Source organism: Uloborus diversus, chromosome 9, assembly GCF_026930045.1.
Source record: "Uloborus diversus isolate 005 chromosome 9, Udiv.v.3.1, whole genome shotgun sequence".
NCBI lineage: Eukaryota > Metazoa > Arthropoda > Arachnida > Araneae > Uloboridae > Uloborus > Uloborus diversus.
The window spans coordinates 22641290-22661355 of NC_072739.1; the positions used below are offsets into that span (position 1 = coordinate 22641290).

A 20066-nucleotide genomic window follows, 5' to 3' on the forward strand; every position below is an offset into this window, starting at 1 on the left:
AACAAGGAGTATACAGCAAGGAACTTCGCAGATTTTCTTATATCAAAGAAGGAGTCAAACACCAAAGCGAGTCGGTTTTAGTAACCATTTACGGCACCAACCTTCCCTCCTCAATCAAATTGTGGTACACGAACTATAATGTGGAACTGTTCATAGATAGACCAAGGGCTTGCACTAAATGTCTTCAGTATAATCACAGCTCCAAAAATTGTAATTCAGAAGCAGTATGCGGCCGCTGTGCTGAACAGCACACTACAGCCTCTTGCGGGAGCAACACCATTAGGTGCGCACTCTGTCAGGGGGATCACTTGGCCTCAGATAAACTTTGCCCTAAGTACATCGAAGAAGCAAATTTTTTAAAATTTAAATGTATCAATTGTTTATCTTTTCCGGAGGCCAGGCGCAGATACCGCAAAGAAAAAAATCAGTCATTCGCCCAAGTTGTCAGGATAGAAGGTGTCCCTAACTCCCAGGAACAACTAAACCTTAAAGTCGAAAGTATCCTCACCGAGGCTCTAAAGAGGATGGAGGATAAGTTCAACCAAATTGTCGAAATTCAGTCAAAAATCTTTGAACAAGCAATGAACAGTACCCTCTCTAGCATTCAAAATATGGTCACCAATATTTTTTCCAAATTGCCTCTTAGCCCTGAGCGTCCCAGGAAAGTTCCTAACGCTTCTAACCCCACGTCCTCTAATGCTATGGATACCTCTGGTAACTCTCCTCAAGTCAGTCCTCCCAGCTCCTCCCTGCCCAACCAGACCCCCGCCCTTCCTCCCTCCTCTCTTGGTCCTCGGTGACAGTGGGCCTCCCTTTTTGGTCCCTCCCTCTTTTTGGCGCTTTTTCTTCCCTCGGTCCGGTGGGCCTTTTTTTTCTGTTTGTTCTTCGTTGTCGCTGAGGGTGTGTCTTTAGTCCAATGGAACTGCCGTAGTATCTCGAATAAGCGCCCGTACTTTAATCAGTCCCCTTTTTTTGATCACAACATTTACGCTTTTCAAGAGACTTTTCTCAAAAATGACCATTTTTCTTTTTCCAATTCCACCATATATCGCAAAGATCGAGGAGTGGGCGCGGGTGGCGGCCTTATGACCATCATTCCCAGAACCTTTCCTTCTGCTGAAATTAACCTCAACCGGTTTCATTCCCCTCATACCGAAATTCTTGGCGTCAGCATCTGGAACAATAACAAGCAAATTGACATCATCAATATTTATTCTCCCAAAGGCAAAATTCAAACAGATTGGCTTGAGAACTTAAAAAATTCCCTCTCCACGTCCTTCTTTATTCTCGGAGACTTCAACCTTCATCATAATTACTGGGGCAGCTCGTTCAACTCCCCCAACGCTGACTCTCTCGCCAACTTCATTATCAATAACAATATATGTATTATCAACAACTGCTCCCCTACTCATAGGGCCCCCTCCGGCGCTCACTCCCTTATTGATATTTCACTTTGTTCAATAGACCTCTTCCCCCTCTTAAATTTTTACGTCCACCCGGACCTCTTTGACTCTGACCATTACCCCATCATCATTGACCTCTCCCAAATTTTTACCTCCAATATCTCTACAATTCATCAGAAGAATAGCCATATTTGGAATCGCGTAGTAAACCACATCAATAGCAACTTCCAGGACAATTCTGACTTTCAAGAGCTCCATAATCTTTTTATTACTGCACTCAACACCAACAAGAAGACTCACACAGATCAGAAATCTAAATTCCCTCCATGGTGGACCCAAAAATGTAGCTTCCTTCTTGGACAAAAACGAAAGTTCCTCCGAAAAGCAAAAAAAAACGTCTCACGTGACGACTGGCTCAAATATAAAAATTTCTCCGCTAATCTTCGTAAAGAAATCAAAAAAGCTTCTCGCAACTACTGGGACAATATATGCAATAGTCTTGGTTCCAGCAAAAATGCCTATCGCATGATTAAAGCCATCGTCTCTAATAAATCCAAGGGGATCACCGAGTCAAACAACATCATCAATATTGGAACCACCTCTGTCTCCTCCGCCCTGGCTCAAGCCAATGCTTTCTGCTTCCATTATTGTTCCCGCTCGTCTCTTCCTGGCATCCCACTCGACTTTAACTTTAATCATAGCCACCATTTAGATAAAAACTTCACCATTCAAGAACTGAACATTGCTATCAACCATATGAAGAACACCTCCCCTGGCGAAGACGGGATCCCCGCAAAAATCTTCAAACTTATGCCTGATAAAATCAAAAACAACCTCCTAAAGAACTTCAACTCCATGTGGGGCAACGTCACCATCCCCGAAAATTGGAAAACTTCTATCATTATTCCTATAAAGAAGCCTAATAAACCCGCTGCTGACATCTCCTCTTACAGACCTATCGCCTTAGGTTCTGTGTCCGCCAAGTTATTTGAACGTCTCATTCTCCGCCGCATCGTTTCGTGGTCCACCTCCAAAAATCTTTTTCACAGTAATCACCTTGGTTTTCTCCCTTTTCGTGACTGTAACACTGCTTTAACTAAATTCTCAGAAGACATCCAAACAGCCCGCAGAAACAAAAAGTTTATCTTTTGCATCAAACTCGACATTAAGTCTGCTTACGATAGCGTCTGGATTGACGGCCTATCATGGAAACTTTTGAAATGCGGCATCAGCGGTAAAACAGCGTGTTGGATCAATAAATTCCTTTCAGCCAGGGTAATCAAAGTTCGGTGGAGAGGAGCCACCTCTTCCTCCCACACCCTCTCTTCTGGGGTTGCCCAAGGATCCGTTCTGGCACCCCTGCTTTTCATGATCTACATGCATGATATTTTCGAAGATATCCCTTTTGGAGCAAAAATACTCATTTACGCTGACGACATCATCATTTTTTCCCAAGCTGACACTTCAGAGAATGCTAAACTTAAAATTGAAAAAACCCTCTCCCATATTACCCAGTGGACCCAAAATTGGAGACTTACAATTGCTCCGGAGAAAAGCGTAGCCATGAATTTTTCTAGAAAAAGATATTCTCCCAACTTCCAATTTCATTATAATGGGAAAGCCATTCCCTGGGACACCAGCATGAAATTCCTTGGAGTTATTTTCACTAACAATTTTTTATTCAACAGCCACATAATTAATCTTCAGAAAAAAGCTTTCCAACGCCTTAACTACCTCAAAATCATAGCTAATAATAACAGCGGCACCAATGCTAAGAACCTTGTTATCATCGCAAATAGCCTCATTAGGGGATTAATTGACTACAGTTCTATCGTCTACGACGCGGCTAGCCTTTCCAGCCTCAATAAGATTGAAGTGATCTACAATAGCGCTCTTCGATGGGCTCTCGGCCTCCCTCGTTGGACTCCTCTCCCTATCCTCTACCAGGAAGCTAATGAAAACCGTATCAGCGACAGACGTTCTTCAATGATTATTAAGTATACCCTCCATCATTTCTCCCTTGATTGGATGTCTCCTATTTCAAATAAAACTAAAGAACATAGTATCGATAACCGCTTCAAAAGAGACAATCACCACATCTTTCCCCGCCTCTTCGACTATCTCAGAGACAACAATATTCACTATAACAAAATTATAAAGAAAAGATTTAAAGAAGACCTGATCAACATTAATAATTTTTACATTATCTCAGATGGCCTCCCTTTCCAAGACAAGAATATCAACTCGACTATTGCACGCTCATACTTTTCTGAATATCAAACCAATTTTCTTCAAGGTAAAATCATCCTCAGCACAGATGGATCAAAGAATAATAATTTCACCAGTATCGCTGCTATCAACGTTTCCCATAATATCAATGCTGCGGCCATCATTAATAATAATGCCTCCATATTTACAGCTGAAGCCCTAGCTATATCCCTTGCTATCATTGAATTCGCCAATAGCTATGAAGATTATGTTCTCTTTTCTGACAGCAAATCCAACCTAAGTGCCCTCTCTTCGTTCAATCTGAAATCCCATTCAGCTATTTTTTATGCCATCGAAGCAATTGTTGAAGCCCTGCACAAAGTCAAATCTATTACCATTATTTGGGTTCCAAGCCACCTTGGAATTCCGGTTAACGAAAAAGCTGATCTCCTTGCCAGAAATGGGCCCTTTTTAAGCCGCCCCACGTACGATATCGCCTCTGAAGACATCATTACCATGAACAAAAAAGAACTCAAGTCAAAAATCAACAGCGACTGGATTAATTGCAAGTATTTCAACCATAAACCCTACCTTGGATCCATCAAAGACTACATCAACTGGACCCCTAACAGAAAACTTGGAGTTCTCCTAACTAGACTTCGAACTGGGACTCTCCCTGTCAACAAGACTCTCCATCGTTTCAAGTGCAGCGTCTCCCCACTTTGTCCCCTGTGCAATCAAATCGAGACAATTGACCATTTCCTGCTTCAATGTCCCTGTCTCTCTAGCCTGCGGCTTTCCCTTTTTACTCGCCTCAATATCTCGGATCCCAATGTTCCTCTCGCCCACGTGATCTCTCGTATTTGTGCCAATTGTTCTTCCATCCGTGCTTTTTGCACTTTCCTCGCTTGTTCCAATCGCTTTTGAGTTTTTTTTTTTTTTTTTTTTTTTTTTTTTTTTTTTTTTTTTTTCTCCCCCCCCCCGCCCGTGCATCTCCCGAGCTCTTCCTCCCTTTTTTTCCTGCCGTGGTACAAGCCTCCTCTCGTAGGACAGGCAAAAACCACTCAACTCTTTCAATCAATCAATCAATCAATTTCGCTCATTAAAAAACTTCTTGTGACCAAAAAATGAGTGTTACTTTTTATTGAAGGATTATATTTTATCATGAGATTGTTTCTTACTTTCTACTTCTGTATATTTTCTTGCTACTTCAAAGCAGTCTCATGTATTTATGAAGCAAACTGTTCAAACTTGTTGATGGGACAGTATCCTTTTTGTCTGTGATTTTCTGTAAAGCATTACATTTTGGTAAAATTTATGGATAAGATTATCTTTATAAAACAACGGCTCTTTTACTCATTTCCATGAGTTCTTTTTAAAGGACGCTTTTTTACGAATCCCTGCGAAAATTGATTATTCATTTAATCTTTTTATTTACTTCTTAATACGATCAATGGAGGACATTATTTGAACTTGAGACAACAACTACTGCTAAGCCATGAGTTTAAATTCTGAAGACAAAAGTGGTGATCGCTTAAAAATACAAATGCATAAGTTATTGAAATTAAGAAGTAGGGAAAAGGGTTGAGTTAAAATTAAAGATGGGAAGGGACATGAAAAGGCCCAGGAATCTTCAGTTTTCACGCAGAATTTTCAGAGGCATAAAAATGACTGAAAGCTGATTAAATATTAGTTTTTTGCTCTCAAAGAATATTTTTAAGGTCATCAAACAATAAAACTGGTTTAATAAAACAATTTGGAAGAATTTTAAAAGAACAAATAGGATCAAATGAGAAATAACAACGTCAAAGATCACAAATTGCAGATTACTGCGAACACATGTTTTGGCGTTACAAGAAACATGTGTCTGCAGCAATCTGCAATTTGTACTTTTTGATTGATTGCAATTTGTGCTGTTTGATTAATTTTCACATAAAGGTATTTATTTAACAAATAGGATCAATTTTCAGAAAATGTTGTCCCCAGCTTCTGTCAGTTTGAGAGATTTGTCGGGCCCCAGTCAAAGGGCATCCTTCCCGCCTTGCTTTCAGCCAGCTCTTCAAATAACTTCTTTTTTTTTCTAAAATTCAAAATGCACGAAGTTTTTGAATTACATTTTTTTTCCCTTCCTAGTGGTAAATATAGTGTTGCTATGTCTCATACAGACATTTGAATTCTTCTTGATTTACTAAATAAATTTACTTAATTGAAAAGAAGACCTTCGATGTGTACTTGATTTCAGTGTTTAAATCATACCAGTCAGTCAATATGTTTAATACAAAGAAGATCTGTTTCCCCCTGAGACAAAAAAAAGGGGGGGGGCACTACTCAAAGTAGAAATTTTTTAGTAGTAGCGGTGCTTTTCCCCGTTTTGTTACTCTATATACATAAAAATTCAAGTATTTTTTACTAATAACTATTTTTTAAATACTCACATTACTATTATAACTATTTTGTAAAGCTTTTAATGTTCAACTTAAAATATATTGCTTAAAACTTTGAAAATTCAGATTTATACTCTAATTAAATTTGGGGAAATGGGGTAATTAAGTTTCAAGCCCCACTTGGATGAATCTTGACCTTTCAAAAAAAAGTTTATTTTTATGACCTAAAGTTTTATTAAAACTTCAAAGGGTCAAGGCTGGCACATTGAAAAATGCCAAAAAGGAGGCAGGATCATTGAGAAGAGATAAAATGGAGGGAGTGAAGACTTTCATTCACGAAGCAAGACCTCAAGTCACGTGACAGATTTTAGGGCAAAGCATTGGAAGAAATCAGTTTTTTTTCGCTTGTTTCATGCAAAACGTGCCAACTATTTGTTGTTGTTGAGTCACGTGACTTGGGGTCTTTGGGTCAGCTTTTTTTAAGCCAATAATTGGACTTGCTCCCTCCATTTCAATTCCTCCTCTTAGGGCAGGGTGCATTGAACGTTAACTTAAATGGGACAGGGTACTGCGTCTCTTAAAAATGCTAGGAAACACTAAGAGGGATTATTTTAAGTAAGCTTATACTCTTAACTATTATTGAAGCAATTATAAAAGCATTGTATTTCTTATCCTGGCTAGGTATTTAATATTTTTCTTAACATTTGAGATATCTATGTATTGGTCCTGATATTGATCCTAAAACTCAACAGCCTAAAAATTGCCAGAAGAATAATCTTGCCAAAGGTAGGGCTTTTTAATTCTAACCTATTTTTCTTTCTTTAATCAGAATAATAGAATGTATTATTTATGTCATTCTTAAAACATTTGTTGTTTGGGGGTTGATAAAAGCATTTAAACAAAATTATTCTAAACTAGAAAATTGTCCCTCAAGATATGACGAGTGAAAACTACTTCTACATTTGAACAAAGCATTTTGAAGCAATTGCCTGTTTGGTGATATTTTCATGATAGAAATTTTAACCCTAACTCCAGTGGATTGACCATAAACTCCACTAGATAGCTTTCATTGTTGACCCCTTTTTCATTTCTTCATTCCACTAAATTGTCTTACCAGTAAAACAGTTAAGTTACCAGATCCAGTTCAGCCTTGTAACCATAAAGCCTTTCCGTGCATGTTAAGCATTACCAAACATATCAAATTATCATGCTGTGGCGCAGGTTTATTGTTGATGACAAGGGTTAGGAGTGTTACTCGATCATTGGCTAATTGTATATATGAGGATAAGGAAAAAGTTCTTAATTCATTGTCATTAAAGTATTACAGTTAACTTTCGATTACTCGAAGTCTTAATGGACCAGCTAAAACCTTTGAGTTATGGGAGGTTCCCACAGCCTTCTCAAGAGTTTGGGACCCAATAAAAACTTTTTATGTTTGAGTTATAAATCTTCGAGTTATCAGAACTTGACTGTGTTTCTACATTTTCGGTGAAAAATTGTGTGCATTTCCATTTTTACTTAACCATTTTTTTTTTTAATTTTTGAAATGGAAAGAAATCCAAATAGTTGAGTGTTGTGTTCAGATAAAACAAGAATTTCTTTACAGAACTAACTATATTGCTAAATTTGGTATCATTTTCTCTCTTTTTTTTTTTTTTTTGTGTTACTTGTACTGAAATGATTATTTTTAAAATTTGCTGATATAATGAAATTATTTATTTTTGAAAATTATCCATTGACAAATTAGCCCTTTCTTAATTTTCCATTAGATCCTTTCTGTTATACAAGACATTAGTATTAAGATTTCCTTGTAAAATTAAGAAGACAAACTTTTAAAATATATTTCTCTGTTAAATTTTTACACCAAGTTTTTTTTTTTAAAGCATTTTTATTCATTTATTTATTTTTGTCACAAATACATAGAAATCCAATACAACGGGTTTTGCTAATTTGATTAAAAACCTAATACACTGATGACTGTTACTTATGTCGCTTAATCATATGTTTTATTTTTAATTGATTTTAATGCATAGTATTTTAGTACATTCTTTTTGTGTATACTTTTAAACCTTTATAATTTTGAATTTTATTTTGTTTCTTCTCCTTCTGCACTTTCAGTTACATGTGTCACTGCCAATGGAATAATTTGTAAACCTGGGACTGGAATAAATGAAACAACCTTTGAAAAAGATTTTGATTGTCGATTTACGTACGTATTGTTTGTCTGAATTTTATTTCAAAACTTGATGTCTTCTCGATGTTAGACATTTGGGTCAGAAATTTCAGTTATGAATCAAATAAGACACCCCGGTAGCAGAAACTGCGAGACGCGAGACGTGCGTCGCAGATTTTCCGGCGACCTGCAGATAATTTTACCGAAGAACAAAAAGAAAGAAAGAAATAAATAAATAAAAGAAAAAAAAAAAAAGAAATGCAGCTGGGGAAAAGATCGTATGGAGATCGCTTTTTGAGCGATGGATGGTTTAGCATTTCAGCTAGAAACATAGTCGCCATATTTGGTCATTCAAAAAATCGAAGTAGAAAAGTGCAAAAGTTTTCAAAAACAAAGATGAATTGGATGTTTTATTTTTCTGCCAAGAAATGAAAATAACTTAAAGTGTACAGCAAATCGTTTTTTTATTTTTATTTTTTAAAATAATTTTCTTGAGGAATGAAAAGTTTTATGTGAAAATTACACCTTATCCTCATTGCTTTGGACGCAAAAGCGCTAAAGCTTCAACTAAAGTTTAGTCTCATGAGGATTTTTATTTTGAAAATATTTTTTTGCAACAAATTCAGAAATTTATATCTTAATTTTTAGCGTAGTCGCCATGTTTGGTCATTCCCAAGATGTTGGTACGCAAGACTCATGAAGTGCCTACGTTTTCAAAACGGAATTGGATGTTTATTGCAATGCAAACTGTTGAAAATTATGCAAAATGTGCCTTTTTTTTTGGTAATTCTTAATTATTGTTTTTAAAATTGCAAAATTTTATCTTCAGAATATTATCTTTTCTTCGTTGCTTTAGAGGCTAATGTGCTAAAAACTATTTCATCTAAATTGTAGTTTTTTAAGGATTTTGAATTTATTACTACTTTTATGTAACAAATTCAAATATCTATTTATAACCATGAATTTTTCACGTAGACGCCATGTTTGGTCATTCGCAAGATGGAAATAAACGATACTATTACTTACCTAAGTTTCCAAAAACAGAATTGGATGTTTACCTCAACACAAACTATTGAAGATAACATAAAGTGTTCAATAAATCATGTTTTTTTTATATATAAATTTTTTTTTTTTTTTTTTTGAAAAATGCGAATTATTATCTGCACAGTTGTGTTTGATCCTCATTGATTCGAAGGCTTTGCTATAAGCTAAATATTTCATCTAAAATGCAGTTTCCTGCAAACTTCTCATTTACTAATTTAAAAAATTCAAAAACCTATTTCAACGCAAATTTTCCATATTAAAATTAATATATCTTGAATAATTGGTTTTCATAGTGTGAAAAGTTCTATTTATTTTTATGAAAGTAGTGAAAGCTGCCCCCCCCCCTTATTGCTTTAAAACTCAGCGACAGTGGTGGCCACTAAGTTTCTCGGGTCTAGTGGCCACTGCCCAGTTGGAAAATTGTCCAAGTCTTGGCCTTCACATAGGACTTGTGTATTTTATGAAAACTTAAAATAAAACTAATAATAATGCTGCAGACTATTTTTAACTACAGAAAAGAGTGTCGCAGACTGACTACAAAGTTTCTGCTACTGGGTAAGACACATAACTTTTGTGGCTAATTTGTTTTTATTTTAACTGACTTGATTTATGTATGGAGATAACTTTAACTTCAAAAATAGTTTTTTTATTAGAATTTGAATTTTTATCCATTGTTATGTCCCAGAAAGGCAACCCTTGACAATCTTTTCTTTTCTTTTTTTCTTAGAAGAATGCCACTCTCTGAGGGAAAATAGGCAGTTTAATTTTAATTTTTCCAACCTATTGTATTAATATGGATGTCATATCTAACATATTACACCTGAATCTGCTTATTTTGATACATTTATTCCTTTAATTCTAGCTGTTAAACTATTGGTAGTTTTTAATTAATTTTATCATATCTTTTAAAGTGTTACATAATGAGCAGAGATATTTTTAACACTGCTAGAAGCATATTTCAGGTGTTCAAAATTGGAAATACGCCTTTAAAATGTAATCTAGTTTATTTTCATGCTTTGTATTTTAAATAAAAATTTATGGTTGATAATGGAGAAAAATTAAATACAAATTCCAATTTTTAAAATAGTGGGTTTGAATGTTTTTTATACCTCAAATTCAAAATGTCCCACATTCTAAATGCTAAAAATTACAACTAGATATTAAACATAAACCAAATTTGACTAATCTCTCTATCTGAATAATCCCGAATGTGAGCACCCCAATATGCAGCATCCAGTCTCCTTCTATAAGGAGCAGCTCCATAATCTGAACACTTTTGCCCAGTTAAAAGCTAGTCTCCAAAATAAAGAAAGTGAAAACTGAGCAGGGGCAGACCGGCCCGCGGGCCAATGCACCCTCAATTCTAAACACCTTTTTTTGTTATTTTTTTTAAATTATTTATTTTATTTTTCTGTGTTGGTGCAACATCCTTTTTTTTTTTGTGCCAACAAACCTGTGCAACTTTACATCGCTTTTTTTTCTCTTTTCTTTAAACCTGTGTACCTGTGGGGGTTTTTTTTTTTTTTTTTGCCCTTTGGAGACCAAGGTTGACTCCCCCTTGCGGGACCCAGTCCGCCCCTGAAACTGATGAATCACGTTTCTAATACTCGTCTCTAAAATTCTCGTTGAATTGCTTCATCCTACATAAAGGTCTATGTTGACAATTAGTAAAAGAGAAAGAATGTCAGATTTCTTATTAACTAAAAAAAAACATTTTTGATAATTTTAATTTAGTTACATTTTTTGTAACAAGTTTCAGTGTTTTTTAAAAATCATGCCAAGCTATTTCCATTACACTTATGTGTTGAATATTGATTTTCACTCTGATTTTCAAACCTAACAAAAACTTATTTTTAATCTCTACACTTTCTCCCTCTAAATTGAAGTGCATGTATAATTTGATCAATACAGCCCACAAGTCGGTCCGTAATGAAAATTTGGTCTCTCATTAAAATATGGTTGAAGACCATTGATCTAGATGAAATAAGATATTTGCTTTGCAAAATATTTTTTTTTATTGTAACCAAATTTTAAAAATAAATAAATAAATCTTCTGATTGTTACAATACATACTTACATTTTATTTTTCAGGAATGGATACTCTTTTGAAACTGCATTGTTATTATCACTGTTTCTTGGCATGTTTGGCATTGATCGATTCTATTTAGGTTACCCTGCTATAGGTAAATATTTATTTCAAGTGCCTCAAATCTTATAATTTGAATTTTTTAGAAATGCTTAAAAAAGCATTTGAGTTATGTCTCAATAATTGTAAGAACTGTAATGTATTTTTTGATTGTCATATTTGAAATTTTGTTATGTACCGTATGTAAAGTTCTGTGGTGTAAATTTTTAAAGTTTTTTTTTTTTTTTCAAATTGAAGCTTGTTTTCTTGAAATTACTTTGCTACTGCTAAAAAAGTGACCTTTATTAAAGCAAACAATCTTCTTATTTCTTCTATGAATTAGTTCTGTGATTGACTAGGTTTTTAATTTTTTTATTTGTAGGTCTTGCCAAATTATGTACGTTGGGATTTATGTTTCTTGGCCAGTTAGTTGATATCATACTGATAGCTCTTCAAGTAAGATTTTCTCCTATACTCCATGAAAAAATTTAACTTCCTTGAATAAGTTGATGGCGCTTACTGCCTTATTAATATTTAGAAATGTGCTCCATCTACTAAAGCATTAGGAATACTTCACCTGATGTGAAATCTTTCCACGGCACTGGCATACTACCCTGGGTAGGTAAACGGCAGTATCTGCAGAATTGAGTTTTCGAGATATTTGAAGAAATGTGTGTTGGATTCAATGCTAACAATAGGGAAATGCTGGAATTAGATTTTTGTTTCACTCCTTTCAGCCGAAACCAAATGAGCAAGGTTGTACAATAAAGCGTATGTACAACAGATGACAAAAAAGCAAAAAAAAAAAAAAGAAACATTTAGAGTTACTGCCCTTTACTTGCCCACGCCAGTATAGAAATAACAGTTTGAATATTATATGTACTTATACATGTAATCAGTATCCTCACTACAGCCGCAAGGGGAGGGGCGATCTACCCCTGGTAATATGTTAAGTGGATTCAAAAGTTTATAAAAATACTATAAAAAAAATACCTGGTGTTGCTTACGTCAGTAATAATTATCAGAAACAATCTACTTCCATTTGTATTTGTTTTCTATTTAAACTGAAAGAGCTCAAAATACACCAGCTCCTTACTCATCAAACTAAAAAAGCAACGAGTACAAAAAATAAAATAGTATTCGTTTAGAAACAAAAGCACCACATTTAAGCATTACAAATTTGAAGAATTTCCAAAATATGAAATTTTACTTCACTTGTTTAAAAAGATTTATCTGTTAATCTTTTTTTTTCTTTTGAACATAGCATCTAAAACTTTCTCTATATTGCTATTGAAGTACAAAATGTTTTTTTTTTAAATGTAGACGTTTGTAACCCACCTATACTTACCTAAGTTATTTTCCGTAATTTCTATTGTTGTGGCTCTTAGTGCTATTAAAAATGTTACCAAACTCTTGGTAATTGTTTTGGGATACCTGGGATAATTCTTCCCCTCCCTACTTCTAAAAACATCTGTCATTAATTTTTGTCAAAGAGGTATTGTCGCCAAATGCTGAGATACTTTTGGAGACCATAAAATGACACTAAAAATATTTCATCTGAAATGTCCCCAAAATTAGTAGTGAGATTTGACAATTGTTCGAAATTGTGAAAAAAAAAAAAAAATATTGGAAATTTTTGTGCTGTTTAAGGATTTGCCTAAGTTGGTGGATTATTTTACTTATTAACAAATGTTTTAAAGATTCTCTAAATAGCAATATTTTGGTTACATCATGAAAGCCGAGAAACATTATTACGTAGTCTTTGGCTTAAAAACAATCAAGGTTGAGAAACTGCCAAGGGCCTCAGCTATTGAAATCTTTCTGCAAAAAGTTTGCCAAGATTCATGATCAATTGGATAGTGAATAAGTATCCAATCAGCACAAATAAGTAAAGAAGACATTGAATTACATTAAACCATTAAAATGGAAAATAATCAGCCAAATTTATTTATTTGCCAATCTCGTGGAAAAAAAATTTTACTTTAAGATTTGAATTAACTTAAGATTTGCCTTGAACAGTCTGAGGAAAAGCAGAAATGATGTATGCAATTCTGGTTATCAACAGGGAGTTGAGATGATACACTAAATGCTGAACTGGGTTGATGAAAGCCTTCAAACATGGAATTAAAAAGCTTACAACTCCTTTTTTTATTCAACTTAAAAATCTCAAACAGATTCCAACTTAAGCATAAAAATCAGCGGCTCTTTCAATCGACATATAATGTTAATATGTGGAAGTATTTTTTCACCCCTATATTGGAGAATTAATTTATGTGAAAATGGTCTCAAATAGGGATAAAAAAAGACCTGCCGACTCGATTTTTTTCGAGCCAGTGTATAAACCTTCCCAGCACTAAAAAGAACAAACTGAAATTTTTAGCCAGAGCAGCCAGGTAGTTTCTGAGTTTATCGGCAACATATTTACCAGCATCCATTTTTATATATTCCTAGATATATACTTAAATTCTGCAAACTTTTCCTTATCACTGATATTATATTTAATGTATGAAATTTCAACAAAAACAGAGCACAGTGTTACAAAGAGTGGGTTAATGCCAGCAAAATTTTGCATAAAATGCATTTGTAGTTTATACTTCTTTCAATTAAAACTTTCATTACATCACAAAAAGAAAAAAAAAGTTGTTCTTGAAAATTGTACAAATTTTAATGTTTACATGAAGCATTATTTTTTTTAAACAAGCAGGGGTGACACTACAAATTACCACCCTAGATGACACTTGTGCTAGGAATGCACCTTTATAATGATGACCTATATGACGCAATTCTCTGTGAACCGCACAACTTTTTGGAAGTAAACAATTAGTTCTGCTGTTAAAAAAAAGCCTTCTGTTCCATCTTGTAAACATAAAAATTGTTAAGTAAATAAAATTTTGAAACAATTTTTCATATTTCTATCTTAATTCAAATGCTTTTAAATAAAAATTACTATTCACAGAAAAAAAAAAAAAAAAAACGCTCTTGAAAATGCTGCTGTTATAATACAAGGCATGGAGCTAGCAGAAGTGCAGGATAATTCACTGTCTTTGGATTGTGAAACATTATTATTTGTGAATGATAATATGTATATTATATTGCACAATTAGTGCTTTAATACTCATTGCAGTTAAAACTTATTCTGAAATATATAGAGTGCAAATATATCGATAAATTCTTTTCCAAGTTCCAAAACTTGTGAATTGATCTGTATAACGCAAAAGCTTTGGTCCCAAGATGTGCTTTATAACAGTAGATCCTTTCCGTTATACAAGACATTAGTATTAAGATTTCCTTGTAAAATTGAGAAGACAAACTTTAAAAATATATTTCTTTCTTAAATTTTTACATGAACTTTTTTTTTTTAAACATTTTTCATTCATTTATTTATTCTTGTCACAAATACAGTGAAGCACCGTTTATACGTTTTTGAAGAGACTGTATGAAAAAAGTGCACAAACGAAACATTTCATTAAAGGGATTAATTAACTCCCTTTAATGAAACGAAAAAACGTATAATAGGTATAGGTTAAAGTGTATTAAACTTAGCAGGGACCAATTTTAAAAACGTATAATTGATAAAAACGTATAAAAGAGAAACGTATAAACGGTGCTTCACTGTATATAAAAATCCAATACAACTTGGGTTTTGCTAATTTGATAAAAAACCTAATGCACTGGTGACTGATACTTATGTCGCTTAATCAGTAACTATACCACTGATAAAATATGTATATAATTCAAGTATGCCATAACTGTATTAACACTTAGCTCTATGCTTGCGCTGCTCTTGAACACTGTATTTTCTTTTAATTGGCAAGGCTCAGGTCTAGCTCGAGTGAAGCAGTAAAGCCATGCCATTTCGTTTTCTCGTATTGTATTCTAGTCTACTTGTTCTTGTTGTTTTAATTGATGTTATGATCTTGTTTCGAAAACATTCTTTCAAATATTTTCTGTTTTGCACAAATTTCCTCTTCCTCCTTCTGCTGTCTCATGCCAGGTTCAAGAATAACATTCTAATCATTTCTTTATAATTATTTCTAGGTTGTTGGACCTTCTGACGGTTCGCATTATGTGATTAATTACTTTGGCCCTCGACTGACTATATTAAAGAGGGATAATGAAACTTATGTCATGCCTCAAGATGATTGGTGATTGTATTTTACTGGAATGTAGATCAGTGTAAATATGTAATTATTTTAATGTTATTAAAAATTATTTTTATTATTTAATGTTAAGAATTTATTACAAGCAAAATATCACTTCACAAGCAATCTTTAACATGAAAATAACACAATGGAATAATATTTAGCAAAATTTCTGAAGAGTTAAGAAACTCTCCTGAAATTTTATTGAAAATTGATGTTTAGAACTATAATTTATTTTCTTCTACTGCATCAGGTTTTTTTTCTCGACACTTTGTGTAAATGTTACCACTTTCCACTATAGAGTTCCTTTTACAGGAAGCCATATTGCTCCCCACTGGCTGATAGAAACCTTTTTAAATTGAAAGAAAATAGTTCTTTTAAAAATTATTACTATTATTATTATTCTAGGCAAATTTTAATTAGTTTTATTGTCACTACAAAAAATTAAACTTTCTGTAAGGAATGTTAAATTCTTCCATGTACACCAGTAACACAAAAAGGTAGTTTTTTGTGTTGTGTATTCAATGCAGGTTACCTTTTTTTAAATTCCTATATTAAAAAAAAAAAAACACACGTTTCAAGAATTGGTCACTTTGAGCTCTTTATAGCTTAAAAACTTGACATGTTCCACTAAAACTGAGATCATTTTTTGACTCTGCAACCAAAAAGTAGTCGAAAACAAAAGACAGATCGGTCAGCCAACTCATTGTGCCCCAATGTAGTTAATCATCAAGAGCAAACCCAAAAGTTTTTCAAGGGAGGCACTATTGATTTTTAATTATCTAGTGCTATACATTGTGGTACATCTGTATGTTATCTCTTTTCCAAATATTTTACGAATAAACTCCTGAAGTACAGTGACCTCTCACTTACGCGGGACCAAAGAGGACAACAAAAGTTTCGCTCACAAGTGAGATTCACGCACAAGTGAAAAATCCAAAAATAAGTTTAAATGCAATAAGTTAACATTAGTTATAGCAATACTAATAGTACACTACTAATACTAATGAATAAATATGCACATATTTTTTCCGTTTATTCATTTTAATTCAATAAGAGTAAAAATTTGAAGTTGTATGTTTTGCCATTTCGTACATACTGTACAGTACGTAAATAAAATTCCAAAAACCCCTACAATAGGTTGCGTGATCAGTGACATAGTCTAAGACGATGCAAAAGATCTTCATAGGCTACTTCAATGCTTACCGCTTAGCTACGAGTTTTAGTGACGTCAACCTTTTCGTATATAACCAGTTCTCCTCTCTCGGTGTCAATCACAAGACATCCCCCGGCCCATTGCACGCCAGTGCCAAAAAAAAAAAAAAAACTCGTTCTTGGAAGAATCCAAACAATGGACCAAAAGCGTGTGAATGCATTCTAAGAGACAGAACAAGAAGGGTACAAATCTTCCGATAAGCAAAGCATCGACAGGTGAGAACAAGAAGGGTACAAATCTTCCGATAAGCAAAGCATCGACAGGTGATTTAACTAAAACTTGAAAAAGTTTTATTGAGCATAAGTGAAAGGTGCATTTTAGGTTTCATGTATAAATAAATAAGAGTTAACATTGTTTTCCTATATCGCTGGCCGGGGCCATGAGAGTCATACATAAATTTTGACAAATCAGTTTTTTCATAGTTGACGATCTGAAAGACTTTTAAATTTAAGAAGCTGCATTCTAAATGTTTAAACATAAATGAGCAAAAAATGTTTCATGTTAAATGCATATTTCACATAAAAAGAAAATGAAACATTGAGGAATAATAATATACTATTTTACATCATTCGTGATTGTATATTGATGAGTGAATGAAACACATGAAAGATGAATGAAAAGAGTTGTGTTGAAACATTTGGCAGCAGAATTGTTGGAAGCAATATAATGTATTACTAGTTGTGCTTATTACTCTTCCACCCCATCTTAAATCATGGGCATATTCTTCACTAATCTTTGAAACCTGGTGCCACTGCCAAAATATTCTTGACTTTTTGCTGAAAGTAAGGGGTCTACTCATACGAATGTTTCTGATCTGTGAAAGTTGGAAGTGGACTTAAAATGGAATCAATATAACAATAAATTTATGATTTTCGATTTTTCTGAGCCGGAGTAAATCTTGAAACTTCTGCCTTAACCCATCTCTTTTCAAGTTTTTATCTCGAGTTTCAATAGGGAGAGAGAGAGAGAAAAAAAAAAAAAAACACAGAAATAGGGTGAATTTGCCACCTGGGGAAATGACCCCAGCTTGATCTTCCTAGATTTGGCTCTGTCTTGTTACAGAGCATGCAAGTTTGGGAAAAGTTGCCACCCTCTGAAGTTTTTAAGCATTTCTGACTATGTTTGGGGTGAAATGGAAGAAACTTTGTACTTTGGACCTGCTAGCCCATGTCAAAAGTAAGTTAACTTTTCGTATTGTCTTGACCTGTAATTATAGTCTTCATAAATTTAAAAAATGGGGCAGAGTAAAACCAAAAGAAAGCTTTACTTTTTCAATAAGGAGATTTTTAGTACAGTTACTGATGAAATAAAACTACTCTTATCAAGAACTCTTAAAGAAATGGATGTGTCCAAGTAAGTAAGTAAATAATTAAAAGTAAGATAAATGACATAATTTGATTGATCTCTTAAAATTCTTGAAGGGAAAGAAGTGTCCTATCATAGAGCTTTAATCCTAAACAGCCCCGGATCTGCTTACCCGCAGACTCCACAGCGTGTGTGTGTGGGGGGGGGGGGGGGTCACATCCTTAAAGGGCCCAACAGCCTAAGAAATTTGAAAAAAAAAAAAAAACACCGAGATTTATTAACATATTAACGTTGCAAATATGCACCACTGGTCTCTGGGGAGGAGCCCCACCAGATTTTGTTGCAGGGGGGGGGGGGGCTCAAAATTTATAGATCTGGGCCTAAAAACAAGTTATTTCAACCTTAAACTTATTTGTGCTTTGTAGTTCGGTAGTGATGAAAAGACATTTTAAATTATTAAGCTATTTTATTTTCAACACTAGTTTATTTCATCTTATTAATTAATTAAAATCATTTCATAAATTAATATTGCCTTATTTTTATTCTATGCTATCTTTTTAATTTTAAATACCTTTATGGCGTCATATCAGAGAAAGAAACAGCACTGAGTTAACCCAGCACAACAAACTGTAAGGGAGCATTTTTTTTACTACTTATTCCTCAGAAATTATTTTGCCTGTAAAAACTAGCAAGCAAATTTCAGTTCGCTTTTAAACATTAACAGAAACAACCCGCTATTAAAAATTAGCCACCACCATCCATTTACCATCACCAGTTCCAGTGAATTCTAAAATTTGAAAAATGTGCAAAGCAAATCAATTTTTAATGAAGCTACCCACTGAATATTGTTTTTTATTATATGAAGTGTTCTGATTTTAAGGTTATCTAATGCGAATCATTTTGTTTTGTCTGCATCTTTCTTTTCCCTCAAAGCTTCTGTTTTTCACATGTAATCATCATAAGTCACCTTTGATTCTAAAGACATCCTTAGTTTTGTTTTTATTCCAGGGTGCCTACCTAGAGGGGGGTGGTGGTCATGGTGCAGACTGCGGCATTGAAATTTTTAGGGGGGTCTTGCTTTTGGAGGAGGCTTTGTGATATTTAGGGGGGGGGGGTGCGCCCTTGATCTTAGGGAGGGTGGGCACCCCTGTTTATTCAAAACCTCAATTTGAATAAATCTAGAATTCATCAAAAGAAAATTAAAGAAAGACACAGTTAAAGTATCGTAGATATTTATCACTTACCATAATCCCATAGCTCTTAATTAGAATATACTCATTTTATTGAAATGAAAATAATAAGTGCATATTATTTTAATGGAGAAGAATATATTTTTCTCCGTATTGCTTAATGTACTGTACTTGTAAAAAAAAAATAAAGAGCTTTAAACTCATGACAAAATCGAATATTTGATTTTACAGCATTACCATTACATATTCAGTCAAGGCAAAATTCACTGGCATAAAATATTGAAGGTTGAAAGGGAAAAAAAAGCTTAGTATATACTAAATTGGCTTATACAGTGAAATCTCAGTTGCAATGAATACCAATACACAGTAGCACCGATTTGGGGGAGCAACCCCCCACCCCATTTTTTATGGTTCATTTATTTACTTTATTTTCCAATTTAGGAACCAAAACTAGAATTTATAAGAAATGCAGAAGTGGCAAAACTTAATAATAATTGCTTCTTTTACTTTGTATATCTGTTTAAGAAACACTATTTAGCACAAGCAGTAACTTTTAGTTTATGTACTCATTTTTCAGACATTAGTAAATCAATTCTTTAATGAAAACGAGCCATACTTGCTTAATGAAATTATTACCAAGCATTTGTGACATCCAGGCCCCCCCCCTAAGAGCAAGGGCGTACCCCCCTAAATATCCCAAAGCCCCCCCCAAAGGGAAAAGTAACCCACAAAACAACCTCCCTAAAAATTTGAATGCCACAGTCTGTGCAATGACCCCCCCCCCCCCTTTAATGAGCACCTTTGCTGATATCAAAAAATACTTTCGGGTAAATATTGCGAGTCTGATTCATGTCTAAGTGTTTCTTTGGAGAAAGT

General features: G+C 34.0%; 1 protein-coding gene across 1 annotated transcript; it reads left to right on the forward strand.

Moving 5' to 3' along the window:
- The first annotated feature begins 4709 nt into the window (after nucleotides 1-4709).
- LOC129230618 (TM2 domain-containing protein CG10795-like) lies at nucleotides 4710-15563 on the forward strand. Its single transcript, XM_054865034.1, has 6 exons — nucleotides 4710-4876; nucleotides 6705-6781; nucleotides 8114-8204; nucleotides 11304-11395; nucleotides 11720-11793; nucleotides 15376-15563. The coding sequence occupies exons 1-6, from the start codon at nucleotides 4776-4778 to the stop codon at nucleotides 15484-15486; spliced, it is 546 nt and encodes a 181-aa protein (XP_054721009.1). The 5' UTR covers nucleotides 4710-4775; the 3' UTR covers nucleotides 15487-15563.
- Nucleotides 15564-20066: the final 4503 nt, after the last annotated feature.